A 19600-nucleotide genomic window follows, 5' to 3' on the forward strand; every position below is an offset into this window, starting at 1 on the left:
TGCAGGTGTAACAGCAGCCTTTAAATGCGTCCATAATGCTGTTAATGCAGTCAGTTCACACCTACTTCATCCACTTCAATTCAGGAGTGATTTACAAAGACCTCATTAAATAACTGCATTTTTTCCCCTCGAAGCACTTCTTTTATTTTGTGTGAATGCAGCTCATTCCACGATATTATTAAAATGATTTTATAGCATGTGTATATTACATAGCATATGTATGCTACATATTATGCAAATTATATAGTGTGATTATTTATGCTATTTATGGATTTATACGATTTGTGTTTTATTTTATTTGGTCTGAGCTCTAAATCGCCTTTATATACAGCGTCGCTCTGTTTGGCAAGTGGGACTTTTAACCTGAAGAGTGGCTTCAGTATGAGGAAAAAATAAAAACACAAAACACTCCACGGCGATAGACAGACAGATAGTTTGATGGGAAAATGTCAGCGGTGCCTGATGGCAAGAAGCTGGTCCGAAGCCCGAGCGGACTCCGCATGGTACCGGAGAACGGAGCGTTCAACAGCCCTTTTTCGCTAGACGAGCCTCAGTGGGTTCCGGATAAAGAGGTAGCGGCGGCGGATGAAGCGCGCTGGAGCCGCAGCGCTGCGCTCCAACTCCGGGCTGCAGATGCTGCTTCTTGGGCGTTGGTGTTTAGCTAAGCTAGCTTAGCCAGCCAGTCAGTCAGTCCCAGCCTCACTACAGAACTCGAGCAGAACCACAGACTGCTAAATTACTATATCGTCATCAAAATAAGTAGCTAGTATGCGTTTTGTGCAAATATCTGCACGTTTAATGTGACTTTCACAGATACGTTTTTAACAAATATGACGAGGCTGAAGTTGGCTTCTTGTTCGAATTTTCCCGCTCCACCTTAAATGGTGCAGCAGTTAATGTAACAACTGCACCACTTAATGTAACTGCTGCTCCATTTAAGGTGGAACGGAGAAATTCGAAGAAGAAGCTTCAGCTTCGTATTAATATTGCAGGCTCGAGTGGCTGGGTAAACTAGTCTAATCCGCCTCTGTCAACTGTAGCTGTGAAGAGTCAGTTCGATATCAGAATAACACTATTCACATTTTTCAAATAATTCGGTCAAAGATGAAAAGCAAGTAGTGCCAGTTAATTGTATGGTGAGCACGCGTTAAAGTAATGGTGAATAACAGGCTGAGGACCTTAAATTTTAAACGTCTTGATTTTGGTGGACGATATGGCAAAAATATTGTATCGTGGTACTTTATGACATATTCACGATACACAATGTGCTTCGCGATATTTAGTTTTAATTTAGTAGGTTGAAACACAATAGAACCTGTATTACTACATGTAAAAACACTAGGACACACTGTACTGCACTGAATCCAATTAAACAGGTCTAATTATGCTCACTTTGAAATGAAAATGCATGTTGTGACCTCATGACAGTAATAAAATATTGTCATATTGATCACCCCTAATGGAATGCATCAGTATTTGTTGATCTGATGACATGCATTCAGTACTAATTACTATTTACTTATATGTTTTTATTAAATAAGTCTGTTTTTTGTCAATCTGGTCAGGTCTTATAGCCTTATTATTGTCTGGCTACATATCATACTCGCAAAAGCCTCATTCAGTTCTAAAGTCAAAATCAAAGTCATTTATCTTTGATAGATATGCCTATCTAATGTATGTATTGTTACTACTGTTATGAAATAGCATACTTAATGCTTTAACTGTCAAAAGTGAGCGTTTAGTTTTACAGAATAAATGTTTGTACTTCACTAAACTTTATGATAATGTCCCTATAGTGAAGCCCCTGTCACTTGGCTGTGGTCTCAACTTTTGTACATGTTAATTTGACTTTTTTGTCACCATTAACCACAAAGCTTATACAGACATGTGTAAGTACTTCCTGACTGGTTTATTATAGTTAGCTGTTTTGAAGAGTCATGACTATAATGACCTTGTTGTTTCGCTGTGTCAGCCTGGAGGAAGGTTTTATTGTCTAGCTGTGTGTTTCTCAGTCTCGTTCCTGGAGGCTGCATAAGCACATTTTATTGTTTTGTTTTGTTTTTTCCCCCTGATCTAACAACCTAAACATCCACTCAAACCTCATAAAAGGTTAACATGGTTAAAATGCGGTTAAAGCGGATGTGTTAGCGAAGTGAGGCACTAGAATGCTCTCTCTGAGCTCGAGTGATTACTGACAGAATGCATCTCCCCTCTTGTTTCAGTGTCCCAGATGTATGCAGTGTGACACAAAGTTTGACTTCATCACCAGAAAAGTAAGTGAGGTCCATCAAGTGCCATGACCGATTGGGGGTCTACTTCTTCTTTATGTTGAGTGACTTGGTGTTTTTTGAAATCTCTTCTTCCTGTCATGTTTTTACAGTCTTGCTTTTGCACAATTCATCTTTATTCCATTTGCTGCTTTCCACTACTTCCTTTTTGTGGTGTTGTGTGCATGTGTGCTAAAAAAAGGTTGTGCTGATTTTACAACTTCACATGTTCACATGCATACAGATACCCAAGTTCATATGTAGGAGAGGGAAATACGAAGGTATGTTGTGGGTATTGTGTTAAGTTATGAGACAGTATGTATTTCTAAGTACATCATGGGTATCAACAGCACTTCTAGAGCTCTTTAATGCATGGATCACAAAAATAAACTAATATCGAGCAAATATAAAGAGCCACAAGTTACTACACACACTGCTCAGTGACACTTTATGCAACTTTAATGCCATTTATACAACAGTTAGTTCCACCCACGCAAGCTGATTGGTTGAGAGGTGTTCGCCCATAACATCATGGGTTTTTCACAAATGCTGTATCACTCAACTAAGATGGCATTTCTAAGTAACAAACTTTGTGCACAAACAGAAAATTGAAAATTGATCACATTGGACCAACAAGCGATTTGGTCAGACTCTGAAGATGAGACTACACTAAATTCCCAAACTGTCATCACCACTGTGCAGCTTTACAGTCGGCAGCTGTGACAGAAGACCAGCTAAACAACCTGGAATCAGCCAGAAATGAACCCAATACTATACGCCAGACATGTAGTCTGATCTTCAGAGTCTGACCAAATCAGACTGAGCCATAAAACTGACACAATAAAAAACAAAAAGCTGCTCAGTGGTGATGACAGTTTCGTAATTTTGTGTGAGGAGCTGGAGAACTAACTGCCGGCAGTGCAGAGATTGAGCGGAGCTTGTTACTCTGACGTAGCAACAAGCCTTTTCTTAAGGAACTATAATTTTGCCGAAGGAACCACGATCATTAAAACATATTAAACCGCCATGTTCACAGCTACATTTATTATTTTCTTACTTTATTTATTTAACTGTTGTATAAAAGCAATAGAATACTCGAGATCGTGTGTTATTGCGTGGTGTTATTTCACGCTAACACACTCACTCATGTTTTGTTGCTTAATTAAGAGATCGACATAGACATGGATTGGTAGGACATAGAGATGGATTGGTATGGGCATAGTGGGCTAATTCAAAATTCCAAAATATTTTGAATAATTAAAAAATGTTCATCTACATATCTGTGTATACAAAAACATTTATAAAATGTTCAAAAGTAAGTGACAACTGGATATACCGTTTAGTTATCACTGAGTGGTCTGGATATACCGCTGCGTTATCGCTGAGTTGTCTGGATATATTACTGAGTTGTCTGGATATACTGCTGCATTATCGCTGAGTTGTCTGGATATATCACTGAGTTGTCTGGATGTACCGCTGCGTTATCACTGAGTTGTCTGGATGTACCGCTGCGTTATCGCTGAGTTGTCCGGATATACCGCTGCGTTATCGCTGAGTTGTCCGGATATACCGCTGCGTTATCGCTGAGTTGTCTGGATATACCGCTGCGTTGTCTGGATATACTGCTGCGTTACCGCTGAGTTGTCTGGATATACCGCTGCGTTATCGCCGAGTTGTCCGGATATACCGCTGCGTTATCGCTGAGTTGTCCGGATATACCGCTGCGTTATCGCTGAGTTGTCTGGATATACCGCTGCGTTGTCTGGATATACTGCTGCGTTACCGCTGAGTTGTCTGGATATACCGCTGCGTTACCGCCGAGTTGTCTGGATATACCGCTGCGTTACCGCCGAGTTGTCTGGATATACCGCTGCGGTACCGCTGAGTTGTCTGGATATACCGCTGCGGTACCGCCGAGTTGTCTGGATATGCCGCCGAGTTGTCTGGATATGTCGCCGAGTTGTCTGGATATGTTGCAGAGTTATCACTGAGTTGTCTGGATGTACGACTGAGTTATCGCTGAATTGTCTGGATATATCACTGAGTTTTCTGGATATACCTCTGAGTTATCGCTGAGTTGTCTGGGTATATCACTGAGTTTTCTGGATATACCTCTGAGTTATCGCTGAGTTGTCTGGGTATATCATTGAGTTTTCTGGATATACCTCTGAGTTATCGCTGAGTTGTCTGGGTATATCATTGAGTTTTCTGGATATACCTCTGAGTTATCGCTGAGTTGTCTGGGTATATCATTGAGTTTTCTGGATATACCTCTGAGTTATCGCTGAGTTGTCTGGGTATATCATTGAGTTTTCTGGATATACCTCTGAGTTATCGCTGAGTTGTCTGGGTATATCATTGAGTTTTCTGGATATACTGCTGAGTTACCGCTGAGTTGTCTGGATATACCGCTGCGTTACCGCCGAGTTGTCTGGATATGCCGCCCAGTTGTCTGGATATGTCGCCGAGTTGTCTGGATATGTTGCAGAGTTATCACTGAGTTGTCTGGATGTACGACTGAGTTATCGCTGAATTGTCTGGATATATCACTGAGTTTTCTGGATATACCTCTGAGTTATCGCTGAGTTGTCTGGGTATATCATTGAGTTTTCTGGATATACCTCTGAGTTATCGCTGAGTTGTCTGGGTATATCATTGAGTTTTCGGGATATACCTCTGAGTTATCGCTGAGTTGTCTGGGTATATCATTGAGTTTTCGGGATATACCTCTGAGTTATCGCTGAGTTGTCTGGGTATATCATTGAGTTTTCGGGATATACCTCTGAGTTATCGCTGAGTTGTCTGGGTATATCATTGAGTTTTCTGGATATACCTCTGAGTTATCGCTGAGTTGTCTGGGTATATCATTGAGTTTTCTGGATATACTGCTGAGTTACCGCTGAGTTGTCTGGATATATCCCTGAGTTTTCTGTATATACCGCTGAGTTACCGCGGAGTTGTCTGGATATACTGCTGAGTGACCGCTGAGTTGTCTGGATATACTGCTGAGTGACCGCTGAGTTGTCTGGATATACTGCTGAGTGACCGCTGAGTTGTCTGGATATACTGCTGAGTGACCGCTGAGTTGTCTGGATATACTGCTGAGTTGTGCAAAAATATTTTGGTCAAGGAGCAGCACCACCATTCAAACACAGTTCAAGTGCACTAACTGATTGTGCAGTAACATTCAGTTTATAGTTGCATACATTTCACTAACAAGGAGCTGATTGAATGTCAACCCATTTTGCTATTAGTTTTTATAATTTCTGTTTTTTTTCTTAATTTTTTTATATAAAAATATTGTAAAAGTATTCTCATAGTTTTTAAAACCCTTTTAAATGTGGCACTTCACTTTTGATTGTGCGTTTCATCCATTCTGAAACATCATGGTACACTTGTTTTGTGACAGTGTCTTCAAAATGTCTTCAGACTATCTTCTAATATATGCATTGGTGCCTTATTGTCATATTTATTTATGTGAGTGCACTTTAAACTCTGTGTTTATCCTGTGTGTGTATTTTTCAGCATCACTGTCGGCGCTGTGGCCGGTGTTTCTGTGATAAATGTTGCAGTAAGAAGGTGGCCTTGCCGAGGATGTGTTTCGTGGACCCAGTGAGGCAATGCGGGGAATGCAGCCTCATCTCTCAGAAGGAGGTCGAGTTCTATGATAAGCAGCTCAAAGTGCTCACTGCCGGTGAGTCTGACAAAGCGAACACACAGGCCAGGACACCAGAGTTGCCATATAAAATGCACACAAGGTTAAAATAATTTCCTGTTTTAGTGATATGTCCTAGTGTAAAACCAAATTGTATTCATACCGTTCAGTTTATAATAAATATGTATGATTACTGTCTAATGTGACAGTGGTTTATGACACAGCCTCATACTACACCCTCTGCAGAGCATGCAAAAGAACCACACAGGCACAGTACACATTTGTGTTTGGTAATTTTTGAAAGCCATTGAGGTATTTTATTTTAATTATTAATTATAACATTTTTGTAGTAACAAGGTGTCTACGATTCTTTACATGTCTTAAATTTAACTGAATGAATGTAAAATCTTAAAGGTGAATTCCACAATTAAATCTTTAAGCTGTAAACAGTCATTCACAGTTTCCCATTCGAGAGTCAGAATTGTTCATAGTGGTGATGATAGGAACCAGATGTCTGAAGTGTTTAATGTCTCTAAAAGCTCCCTTACTGAAAGTCATTACACAAAGTAGTAATGAATAAGTTCTCTAATGCCTGAAACATTGATTTACAATATTTTTGAAAGTTTTGGCCTAAAATCTACTTTTTTATTTTATTCTCAGAATTTTTTTTTCTTTCAGATTTACCACCTGTTTTACCATTATTTCCATTTACATATAAGAATTCAGAAAACACTTTGTATGTTCACAAGTTGTTTTGAATAGTTAAGAAAATGGATATATGTGCATTATAGACATTGTGACCCCTGATTTCTAGCACCACCACTGTAAAGAAATCTGAACGTGTAGTACAATTAACCATTAACCATTTCAATTTCACTCTTCTTTCTATCTCAATGAGAAAATTATTCAAACATTTTGAAAACAAATTGTTGGATTTTTTCCTCCTGGAGGTCTTAAATATGAAACGCTGTTAGTGTGTATACGCTTGTTTATCATAAGGAGCTACTCCATTAATTTTTTAACCATTTAACTGTCTCCTACTAATTTAGAATGTCTGTTTAACTGCCAATGCAAAATATTTTCCAAGAGTCCATCTTTGTTGAGCCAATTGCATTGTGTTGCGTAATGGTCTTACATTGCATTGCAACTGATTCAATTGAATTTGCCTGAACATGTGGATACCCTAAATAAAAAGTATGTTAGTATCAGTGCTGTTCCTGTTTGAGGTGTTGTTTTTTTTTCTTGGCTGTACTCTGTTTGCAGAGTCATTGGGTTTGTATGTGTGTGTGTTTGTGCTCTTTAACCATGGAACACACACACACACACACACACACACACACACACACACACACACACAGTGTAATGAGTAATCCATTAACCTAAGAGCCACTAGGCAGTCTGTGGTGTATGTCAGTGCTTTAATGTTAGTTCTGATTTAATACTGAACTAAGTTCTGTAGCAGTGTCCAGATTTGATATAAATGAACAATATCCATCCCTCTCAGTGCAGAATTAAATTATTTGAAAGTTTGTTGTTAACATTGTGTCTGTTTTGAATTTGTTGTTTTTGTGATGTCAAAATCAGTGCATTGCCTATTTAACTTACTGAACATTGATGCTGTAAGGAGTGTTTCATGTGGCGTTCAGATGATGTCTTAAAACTAGGAAAAAGACGGTGTACAAATTTTTAATACACAAACCCATACAAACATCTTCAACAGTCTTTGGTAGGAAAAAAATAAAACGCACAAAAAACATGTAGGATATAACTAGGAATGCATCTATACTATTTTTTCAGATCGATTATGACTATGTTTTTTAGTACTCACTGATACCGAGTCTGATACCACAGCAAATTAACTGATTTTAAAGTGCATTAGCTAGCTCTGCTACAGTAGTTACCGTGGATCGCGTAGCTGATCCAAGATAACTAACGTGGCAGAGTTGGCTAATGTGCACAGTAGGACAATACAGGTTCTCTACAGTCTATTTTGCAAAAAAAAAAAAAAAAAAGCTTAAAAAATCAACATTTATCCCTCGCAACTTTACTCAGTCAAACAAAGTAAAGTAGGCATGTACAGACTTTGGTAGGAAATGTTGACTTATTCCGCCCTGTTTGTTGACTTCCGTGTCTCCATCCGTATTGGAGGCGGTGTGTGTTTTAAAACAGGCTAAAATCGTGCAGTACGTTCCAGGTGGGAATATACCAAAGTGGAATGCTTAAAGCGACTGGTGGTTTTGTGTCACGGTGTCAGTAACACTTCTCTGTGTGAGCAGATTCTCCTTCACTGTCAGCTTTAGTTGTTTGTTCATTTGCGCAGCAGCATAAACAATCACACAGTATCGGAATTGTGGTATAAGTGAATTTTTATGAGTATGAGTAAATGAGCATGGAATCGGCCCAATGCCAGTATCTGTGCATCCCTAGATATGACTGTACTTTCGCTTTTCTTTTTATGTTTGGGGTTTAATAACGGGCTGTTAAACTTCTATATGAATAACTTTATACCTGCAATTCCTTCTTTTGATGGAACATTGTGCGTCTGCTGTCGTAGGTGGCACGTTCCTGGTGACAGTAGGCTCCTCGGAGAAATCGGAGACGATGGCATGCCGTTTGTCAAACAACCACAGGTATCCTGCGCACATGTGCACACATACACAGAGGCCTAAACACGGACATTTTAAACAGACTCTCTGCCCTTCCCTCAGATATCTGTTCCTGGATGGAGAGAGCCATTTTGAGGTGGAGCTGTCAAGAATCTCCTCTATGCAAGTGCTGACAGAGGGATCGACACCGGGAGGTAAGGCCCTGTTAATTTGTTAATATTAACAACCTCTTTATATGGTCCGTTTACAAAGACTGGTCTGTGGGTGCTGGTGTTTGTCCATAGCCATGTTATAATTGGAGGCTTTTAAACCCAAAAAAGTGCCACAGATGTTTACTTTTTGTACATTATTTTGAACTTGTGCATTATTGTGCACACGGGGACATGAGAAATAGGGATGCTGATTTCAGGATTGTGTATCTGCAGCTGCTATGTAGTAAAGACTATATCTGCTTGTTTTAGAGTGGAGTTTATATTTTTATGCTTTATTCCTATTTATACAACAGTGATTTCCAGTCAAGCAAACGAATTGGTTCAGAAGCACGCTAACTGTGCTGTTATTTCGCCATATCACTATTTTCACAAGCACTATATCTGCTGAGATGCCGTTGCTAAGCAATGACTTTGACTGCTGTCAGAGACGCTCAAGCCATTTGAACGTTTTTACTTCTTACTTTGCCACAAACAGAAAATGGATACTTTTAAGATCACATTTGACCGACAACCGATTTGGTCAGACACTGAAGATGAGACGACACTAAATTCCCAAACTGTCACTGCTGAGCAGCTTTACAGTCGGCAGCTGTGACAGAAGAGCAGCTAAACAACCTGGAATCAGCCAGAAATGAACCCAATCCTATTCGCCAAACAAATTGGGCTGTAAAATGCTTTACAGACTGGCTGGATCAGAACATTAATGTTGATCTCGCAAAAAATTCCAACATGGAGCTAAGCTTGATATTGTGGCAGTTTTATGGCTCAGTCAGTACTTCAAAAGGTGAGGCTTACAGCAGACTGTACAGCGAGTGAGCGGAGTCCGTTACTCTGACGTAGTAACAAGCTGCTTGTTAAGGAACTACAATTTGGCGGAACATTAAAACATATTAAAAGCCGCGTTCACGGGCCTATTTATTTATTTGTTTGTTTGTTTGTTTGTTTATTTAACTGTTGTGTAAAAGCAATAGAACGCTCAAGGTTGTGTGTTATCGTGAATAACACACTCCCTCTCATGTTCTGCTGCTTAAATATATTAAACCTCGTGTAGCCCTGCACTTTTTACCTTCACGGTTTTTCATTACCGTGAGCCAAATCGCTTCCGTCACCCACTGTGGACTGCTTTGGGGGCGTGTCACTAAAACACGCAGGTGAAAATGTCCCATGGAAATATTAGACTCTTTATGGAAAGCCATAAAAGAGTCTTAATGTTGTTTTTTTTTTTTAAACCATGAAAAGCTGCAATGATGTTCCACATTTCTCATTCTTTTTTTTTTTCTTTTCCCCCCATCTATTGTGTTCAAGTGTATTACTGTGGGCATGACAAAATAGGTTACCGTGCCTCACATCAGCAATTTGATTGGATGTTACTCAACTCATTCCAGAAGATGAGAGCAGAGAAATCCGGGCGTGCGTTTAATCTGTCTATTATGTGGGTATATTGTCGTCTTTCACCGCTCTGTTTGATGTAAATTATCAAACAAAATTTCAAAAATAATAACGTTGCATGACGTCACCTATCATGTCACGTATATATCGCTTAACATGTCAACTTAGAACACTCGTGTCCCTGTGTGCACCTTTATTATGAGTGTTAATATCCCCATTAGCAGCACTCTCTACCTTTTTAAATACACCCAAAGGGACTGTGCCGTGTCTGATGTATGCTGTGTTATAGTAAAAACATTTTTGATCTGATTGCACTTTTATTGAGGCAAGTTTATTGTCGCATCCTCATAACTGGTTAAAGGCAACCAGCCCTTTTTCCCTCCTCGAGTTAAAAGCGTATCAGGTTGTTAGATGAGTGTTAGTTGGTAGGCGCCCTCATGTGGTTTGAATCAGGAATTGCAATATATTTTATTTTATAGGAGGATAAACTGCTAAACCCACTTGTGTTTATAATGTGATATATTAAAAATCTAAGAATATTAGGCATCGTGTTTTCATGCATGAGCATCTTCTTTGTCTGTTAATTTGGTTGTTGCTCCAGTACGGTTCTTTTATTTGGTCCTGAACACGTAAAGCCACCAAGAAATCTTGAAAGAAACATTTTTCAGAATTTTGCAGGACAAGCAACATGCTTGTTAATGCATTTATAAAGCATAATGATTATACTTAACGTATTTAGATAGAATAGGTAACTTGCTTTCACTTAGGAAATCAGCAAAACGTGCTTTAGTGTTGCATGAAAATCTGAGCTGAACCTGAAGCTTTTTATCTGAGGTGGAATTAAAGTGTGTATAGTGTTTGAATTAGAGTGATCCCTGACTGACACCTGGACTACATCATGTAAATGGGGGCTTTTCATTAGTGAAATATGTTTATTGGAATGTTTTTGTTACGCATGGGCAGCTACATTTCAGCAAGACAACACATCATACACTTAACTATTAAACCAAATTTCCATTCTTACAATCGTCTTCACAGATTTCAAAGTCGGTCAACAATCCATGTAGACCTCATGTCCTGCCAATAGGACTTCATTTTTAGTAGAAAGAAACTGGGCTGTGTATTGGCCCAAAGAAACAGTAACAGTCTTTGGCGAAAAACCTAGAGTTATAGACTCTAAAAGCTCCTTGGCTTCCCCTGCTGATCGATCCTGGACTGCTGTGACTTCCTGTGGTTGTTATTGATCTGCAGAATGCAGTTTCCTCTCCGTTTGAAAAGGAATGGGATGAGTCAGCATGACGGTACAGATTCGGCTTGATTTTTAGTATGTTTTACTGGAAAACTTGCCCTTTGTTTACCTCTTAAAGAGGAATTCCACTGATTTTGAAACATTTCTTTGTAATCCAGTGGGCGAGAATTAAGTCATTCAGGGTGGTTTGATGTGAAAAGGTTTATTGTAGAGAAACTTACTGACTCAGATTTCTTTACACTGGTGATGATGGGAACCAGGGGGTTGCAACAAATGCAAATTTAAATTTACAGCCATTACATTTACTATCTGAAAACACCAGTGAACCTACTACATGGTACATAAGTAATGTCGATGTAAAACAATGTAAACTGAGGGTAGAAAGCTCTCTTTAAGGACTGTTTTGCCTTACTGTGCATGTACCCTTCAGCCATGAACTGCCCACAAGCTTACGTCAACACTGGCACAGAACAATGTTCGACTCAGTTGAGATTCAGTTACATCAGCTTATAGAAAATTCTTTCCTCTGTAATTTAATGTTGGATGACCTAATTGCTTGATTTAGCTTGTAACATGTTACTAATTTGGTATTCTATGCTTGCAGTTTGCAGTGACCACTGCTTTTCTTTGCAGAAAGAAACGGCGTGTGGTGTAATGCCTCTTTAGGTTGTGTTTTATATTAATGCTTCTTACGCTTCTTTTTATTAATTTGATTTTTGTTTTCTCTGGCCTGCTTGATTTCTGTGCTTTCTGGGCCCAGAGAAAGATATTCATACTTACACCACTCTGCTGGACAGTGATTATATATCTGAAGGTCAGCATATCTCTCTCTTTGTGTCTTTTTCTCCCCAAAGCCCTCTTTACGGTTGCTTTTAAATGTGTTTGCCTCCTTCCCCAATCTTTTTTTTTTGTAAATATAGCTGATCTATTTAGAGTATAGTTTGTTGGTGATAAACTCTGCCATTCCTGGTTTGGCAAAACAAAGGCAACCATATTAAAAGCTGTGCATCTGTGCTTTGTAAATTGCTCCTTTCTTGTTTATTGGTCTGTACATCTATCAGCATGATTTGCATGTTAAAGGAATACAGATTTTTCCAATGTAATCTCTATCTGCCAGATCTGTAGCATGTTGGTGTTCATCATGAATAATTTCCCTGTATGTATGTATAGAAAAAGAACAGAAAATCATAATCTCGAAACAAATGATTAAGAAAATTAATTATGATTAGTATTTTCCATGGTATATTTTGGTTTGTCCATCTGAATTTACATGACCAAGTCATAAGGCAAATAATTCAGTAACTGCATGAAATAAATGTGAATTTTTATTGTATTTATTTTTTTGTAAAAGTTCCCCTCAACTTAAAAAAAAAAAAAAAAGTTTTATGATCACATATATTGCTATATCCTTATAATTTACTGCTGAAAGCCAAAAATCCTAGATGCTCTTTGTATTATTTTATAAAAATCATTTTTAGAGTTTATCACTGAAGTGACGCCATCTGTTTATAGTTTATAGCCCAGATTTGTGAAAAAATGGGTCGACTTTCAGTAGAAAAAAACTGAGTTCAGCTTCTTCTATTATAAGAGTTTAAAATTACATCACCATCTGTTTGACTGGAAAGAAGACAGTTACAGTCTCATATGATACCCACCGTTAGAATGTAGCTTATAAAATATGAAAGTTATGAAGAATGTGACTAAGTGCGTTTTGGAACCACCGGCGGTCTTAAGGAGTTGAAAAATGTAATCACATTTTCATAGTGATTAATTGCATTTGTCCTATTTTTCTCTAAATTAAAGATTTTTATCACTTTAAAAAGCAAAAGTGCATTTTCTTACAGCCATATAGATGGACAAAATAAACTTCCCCAGTCTTTCACTCTCATACTACTGGTACATCTTGTTTTGAGGGGTACTGGAGCTTTCCAGTTGCTGAGCTCTGTCCAGTCTGGTCTGTTGGAGGCCTTCTCCAGTGCTAATGTTACTGAAATTACTGGCATCACTTTGGTGTTAAACGAATTTGTGCCATGGCAGAAGCTGGAAATAGCTTTTATCATAAGAGCCATCAATGAAACCTAGCCTAAAAAAAAGCTATATTTGAATGAGCGCTAAAATCACAGAGCTGTTACTGATATTGAAACCGTGGGAATCAGCTGGTACAGACACTGATCTGATATTTAAAAAAAAAAAAACCTAGCTAAAAACCTGTTAAGATTAAAACATTTGCTGTTTCTAAAAGAACACAACTACAGTATCAAATTTCACCTATGTAATGACTGTCTATTAGGTGAAGTATTGATTTGAAAAGTGCCACCTTAAATAAAAAACCCACCTAAAATACTCCTCTGGTACTTTTTCACAGCATGAAAAAAACTATTATTGCTGAAATCCTTGTCTATAAAAGTAAACGCAAATAAATAACAATAAATAATCATTTCATTGCATATTCTCTGTAACTGAACTATATTCTGCCCTCATTAGAAGAGGTCAGCAGGAAACTAATAGGTTACCAGGCTGGTTTCATAATTTTGTCAAAAAGATGCTTCGAATCACACATGATACTGCATCACTGCTAGCTTGGCGCCAACATCACTCCGAATTCCCATAGGGATATGTGTAAATTAACATTGTTAGTTGCTATTTGGACAAAAAATGTTGCTGATAAAGCAAATTACAACGTTGGTGGGTTTAATATTTGTATGTAATGACATACAATTAGCAGATCTTCATGATTTCATGACTGTACCTGTTTCTCAGTATTAACAACATTAAAGCACTTCATGGATTTATGAGTATTAATATTACTATATTATATAGCAATATATATGCTGTTTGTTACAGAACTAATATCAGCCTGATATAGATATGGCAGATAGCAATTAGGTTGAGAGACTATGGATTATTCCTTTAAGAAAAACCTCATGTCTTACCCCTGCTGTGTTGGCAACATCATAACCTGGCACGCCCAATGCTTGGCTCATTGGAGCAGTCCACTGGATTCTGATGTGGTCAACCTATCTGTAAATGACTGCATCATCATCATGTGTTGCATTGTGAGCGGTAACAGTTTTGATGTCCTCTTATTAATAATGCAGTAGTGTATGCTTTTACCACCTACTGCTGATGTTTCATTTTGCTGTAATATTTCTCCATTTCATTCCAGCTAGGTAGGCATTTTCCATTATTCATCTTAAACATTCTCCTGCTTCAGTCTGTGGTAGCTTTTGGGTGAAGCGCTCACATCTGACATTTGATCTCTTCGCACAGGTGGTCTGTCTCGTGCCACTGGCATGCTGCTGCAGTACAAGCCCCCCGGCTCTCAGGACGCCCAGCAGCTTCGCATGGAGGCCGCCGATGACAAAAGGATCGCCTCGGCCTGGCTAGCAGCCATGCACAAGGTACACCCCTCATGCTGTGCCACCTACTCTGTGACAAATGAACTCACACAGGCAGATGTAAGAAACTGTCGATCTAAATTGGAATCATAATACTGCTGGGAGGAAAACTCGATTCTTAGATGCATTGCGATGCAGATGTGGACGATTCTGAATCGATTCACAAATGTCAAAAATCGATTTTCAGAATTTTAATTTTTAACATTATATTGATGGAACACAAAAGACGAAATCTGGAAGTTATTCTTATATTTTCTTTTTTTATTCTCTTAAGATTATATTTGGTAAATGGAGGAACAGCGAAGTAAGAATTTTGTACAGTGTAACTGCCTGTTCTGCTGTGCATATGACAATAAAATTCTTGAATCTTGAAAGTGCAGCGCCCGGACAGTCTGTGATGCACACAGATAACAAAACATAACAAAAACACAGTATGTGCTAAAGTCCTAGTATAGGCTAAAAATATACTGCTCAAAAAAAATAAAGGGAACACTCAAATAACACATCCAAGATCTGAATAATGAAATATTCTCATTGAATACTTTGTTCTGTACAAAGTTGAATGTGCTGACAACAAAATCACACAAAAATCATCAATGGAAATCAAATTTATTAACCAATGGAGGCCTGGATTTGGAGTCACACACAAAATTAAAGTGGAAAAACACAGTACAGGCTGATCCAACTTTGATGTGATGTCCTTAAAACAAGTCAAAATGAGGCTCACTATTGTGTGTGTGGCCTCCACGTGCCTGTATGACCTCCACACAACGCCTGGGCATGCTCCTGATGAGGTGGGGGATGGTCTCCTGAGGGATCTCCTCCCAGACCTGGACTAAAGCATCCTGTGGTGCAACATGGCGTTGGTGGATGGAGCAAGACATGATGTCCCAGATGTGCTCAATCGGATTCAGGTCTGGGGAACGGGCGGGCCAGTCCATAGCTTCAATGCCTTCATCTTGCAGGAACTGCTGACACACTCCAGCCACATGAGGTCTAGCATTAGGAGGAACCCAGGGCCAACCGCACCAGCATATGGTCTCACAAGGGGTCTGAGGATCTCATCTTGGTACCTAATGGCAGTCAGGCTACCTCTGGCGAGCACATGGAGGGCTGTGCGGCCCTCCAAAGAAATGCCACCCCACACCATTACTGACCCACTGCCAAACCGGTCATGCTGAAGGATGTTGCAGGCAGCAGATCGCTCTCCACAGCGTCTCCAGACTCTGTCACGTCTGTCACATGTGCTCAGTGTGAACCTGCTTTCACCTGTGAAGAGCACAGGGCGCCAGTGGCGAATTTGCCAATCCTGGTGTTCTCTGGCAAATCCTGAGCATCCTGCACGGTGTTGGGCTGTGAGCACAGCCCCCATCTGTGGACGTCCGGCCCTCATACCATCCTCATGGAGTCGATTTCTAACTGTTTGTGCAGACACATGCACATTTGTGGCCTGCTGGAGGTCATTTTGCAGAGCTCTGGCAGTGCTCCTCCTGTTCCTCCTTGCACAAAGGCGGAGGTAGCGGTCCTGCTGTACTGGCCTGTCTCCTGGTAGCGCCTCCAGCCTCTGGACACTACGCTGACAGACACAGCAAACCTTCTTGCCACAGCTCGCATTGATATTGTGTTGTTTAAGTGTTCCCTTTATTTTTTTTGAGCAGTGTATAAACAAAAACGCAGACTTACTTTGTTCTGCTTTAAGCTTTGTAGGTGCCTTCCTCCCATCTCAGCCAGAAAAATATTCCTTTCTTGTAAAATGTCTCTCAACGTTTGACTGTTTTATGAGGCTGAAGTTGCTTCTTGTTTGAATTTTCTCATTGCACCTTAAATTCTAACTGAGACACCGAATTTAAATGCGTCACCATTTAAGGTTGAATGGGAGAATTCGAAAGAGAAGGGACTTCATCTTCGCAACTTTTATTGTTTGACAGTCTCTCATTGCAGATTTTACGTAGCAGGAAACCAGCAGTTCTTATAAATATGTCTCCAAATGTTTGTTATAAATCTCTGTCTTTGCCTTTTCATTCGCTACTAGCTAGTTGAGACTGCATGCCAGAGAGAATGAAATGATTATGTCAAATGAATATGTAACTGGTACATACATCCACACAAATGTTTTTTATTATTTTGTTGTTGTTGTTGTTGTTGTTGTTGTTATATGTGATGTTATTTGCTACATGATGGTTACTTTTAAATAATTGTTATAGTTTTAGTTTTTTTGCATTACATGCAGTGTGTGATGCAGTGTGTACTTTATGCTTATTTTAATGACTGAATGATTGTAATTATTCTCATTTTTTTTTAATTCTCTGATTTTGCTTCATCCACAGGCTGCCAAGTTGCTGTACGAGTCAAGGGACCAGTAAAATAACTGAGATGAAGGCCCAGTGCAAAAGAGAGAGTGAGAGTGAACAGATAGAAGACAGCACGCAAACCTACGTGTGCATTTTATGTTAAAGTCTCACATGTATTCTGAGCTGCCTACATGCTTTCTATTGGAATTCTCTGCTTTCTGCTCCCTGTTTAGATGGACTGGATTGGTCGCATAACCTGTCCATCTCTCCAAAAGGGAGGACCAAGTTAATCACTGATCCTAGTGCAATATATATACATGCACATATTCTGCAGTTAATATGATCAAGTGTATTCTGGCAAAGTGAATTTCTTTTCTAAAACAAAAAAAAAACAACCAAAAAAAAACCTGTCAGATATTCCTATTTTAACACATAAATGCTGTGTATCTACTTTTTACTGCCGATATATTCACAAAAGTTTTGTAACTCTTTGTACATTTTTTTGCCCCTTACACTACAATAAGCAGTTAATGTGAATGTCAGATCAGTTGCATAAGTGAAAAGAATCCTCTTTTTAATTGAGCTGCAGTTGTGCTGTGACTGACTCAACCAAGTATCCATTTCTCTTTTCTCCATTATGCAACACTGAAGTTCAGTTAGAGATGGCACATTACCACTTTTCCTTTGACCGATACCTGATACCTATCGTAAGCTTTAAAATGAGCTATTTTTAAATGAAGCACTTCACTTAAAAGTAGGCTATTCACTTAAAGGGCCCGTGTCACGCAAAAACATAGCTTCCTCACTTTTCTAAAATAACAGAGTTTGATATAATGCATAAACATTGCTAAAGTTCATTCACCAGTCCATACATGGAAACCAAGCTGTTAAACAGCCTGTTTTGAATTTCTCATTTCTGTGATGTCACAAAAATGAATAAATTTACTTATCATCCTTTTAGCCTACAGAAGTTTTGCCCTGCCCAGTAATGCTGAAGTTATAAACATTGCTTTAGCCTGGCCACTATGCCCTTTATCACCCAGTGAAGTGTTTCAGCTGATATTTGTTACAGGATTGAAACACATTTATTCTTTCTTCCCTCTGGTGGCTGATCCAGATTTTCTGCTGACGTCAGCATAATACCAATACCTGATATCAGATCAGTGTCATCTCTACTTGTAATATATACATTTCAGAAGTTTGGAATCAATGTTTTCCGATAATTTCTTTGCACATGTATGATATCATAGTACTATGTTAGTCGTCTGCAGTTTCTCAGCTTTCTTATATTTATTGAGACACTAAGAAGCAGAAAATGAACGTGCAGAAATGTTAGAAGTGACCGGGATGAGGAGAGATTATTCTAAAATGATTGTGAAAGCATTGAGGAAGTTGTGATAAAGTTGAAATTCATTCATATTTCAGAAGTGGAGATCAAACCTCAGGGCAAATTATTTATGATTGAATAACTTCAAATTCACAAAATTCTTAATGATCCAATAATTTCAGAAATCAGATTTTGTCAGTAATGGGATCAACACGTTTATATGCACTTGAGTAATCAGATAATGAGGAAACTCCAGGTCTACGCGAGTCAGACAGTAATCTGATTTCTGCTTTGCAAACAGACAACAAACTCACAGACGAAGACGTGACGTAAACTCAATCTTTGGGCTGCAGCTTTCGAAACAAAAAACAAAATTGCGCCACTTTACCTCAACATATAAACAAACATCTAGAAGATGAAGATCTAGATTTGCACTCAGTTTTCACACATGCACGGCTGAGAAATCTGGAAGAAATCAGAGTAAGAGAAATCTGAGGAATCTGATTGCTGAGCTAAAATCCAGCCTCTTTATCAGTTTTCTTGATCAGAGTATGGTTATTGAGTGCAGGCACACATACTCTTTGTCCAAAAAGTTCTGTGTTGTGGTATTTAAAATAAATAGTAAATATGACAGATGATTCCAAACTTTTGAACGGTGGTGTATATTAGTTATAATAGATCTTTGTTCTCTTATTCTGCAGTTTCTGTTGCACAGAGTGCTGGACTTGGGAGCAAACCCCCCCCCCCCCCCCCCCACCAAAGTTAAGCAAGTAACTTTCTAAACACATTCTGAAAACATGATTTTGGTTCAGTGGGCTAAAGTTTGTGGACGTTTTAGCTGGCCAGGCCTTATCGTTATAGAGTAGTGTTCTGACAGTTGCTCGTGCTGCATTGTGAAATTTCCACACAAGGCTTCCTTGTGAGTCCACGGTCAGTATTTCAGAGGAAACTCTGAGTCAATTCCGTTTTCTTCCCTGAGAAAAACTGTCCTCCAGCAATTTTTGTACCTGTTTACACATGTATGTACGTGCATGTTATTTTTTTTGACAGTATCTTCTAAAGCTGATTAAATCAGTTCTTTGTACCCTGTATATCTGTCTTGAATTTTTATTATATTATTTTTTACTTTTTCTTAACGTTCTCAGGTTTCAAGCAACAGACCAACACTCAGTGCTTTAAATTCTAATAAAAGTGTGATGATCCGTC

At 38.9% G+C, this 19600-nt stretch overlaps 1 protein-coding gene across 2 annotated transcripts; it reads left to right on the forward strand.

Moving 5' to 3' along the window:
* Positions 1 to 387: 387 nt before the first annotated feature.
* On the forward strand, positions 388 to 19485 carry zfyve21 (zinc finger, FYVE domain containing 21). 2 transcript variants are annotated; one of them, XM_017695435.2, is made up of 8 exons: positions 388 to 572; positions 2223 to 2273; positions 5793 to 5961; positions 8477 to 8552; positions 8631 to 8722; positions 12139 to 12192; positions 14649 to 14779; positions 17104 to 19485. In XM_017695435.2, exons 1-8 carry the CDS (start codon positions 447 to 449, stop codon positions 17137 to 17139), a joined length of 735 nt encoding a protein of 244 aa, XP_017550924.1. In that variant the 5' UTR covers positions 388 to 446; the 3' UTR covers positions 17140 to 19485. The 2 variants fall into 2 exon arrangements, with proteins under 2 accessions (XP_017550924.1, XP_017550925.1); XM_017695436.2 differs by lacking the exon at positions 12139 to 12192 and having other exon boundaries at positions 389 to 572.
* The last annotated feature ends 115 nt before the right edge of the window (positions 19486 to 19600 follow it).

This window comes from Pygocentrus nattereri, chromosome 5, assembly GCF_015220715.1.
Source record: "Pygocentrus nattereri isolate fPygNat1 chromosome 5, fPygNat1.pri, whole genome shotgun sequence".
Taxonomy (NCBI): domain Eukaryota; kingdom Metazoa; phylum Chordata; class Actinopteri; order Characiformes; family Serrasalmidae; genus Pygocentrus; species Pygocentrus nattereri.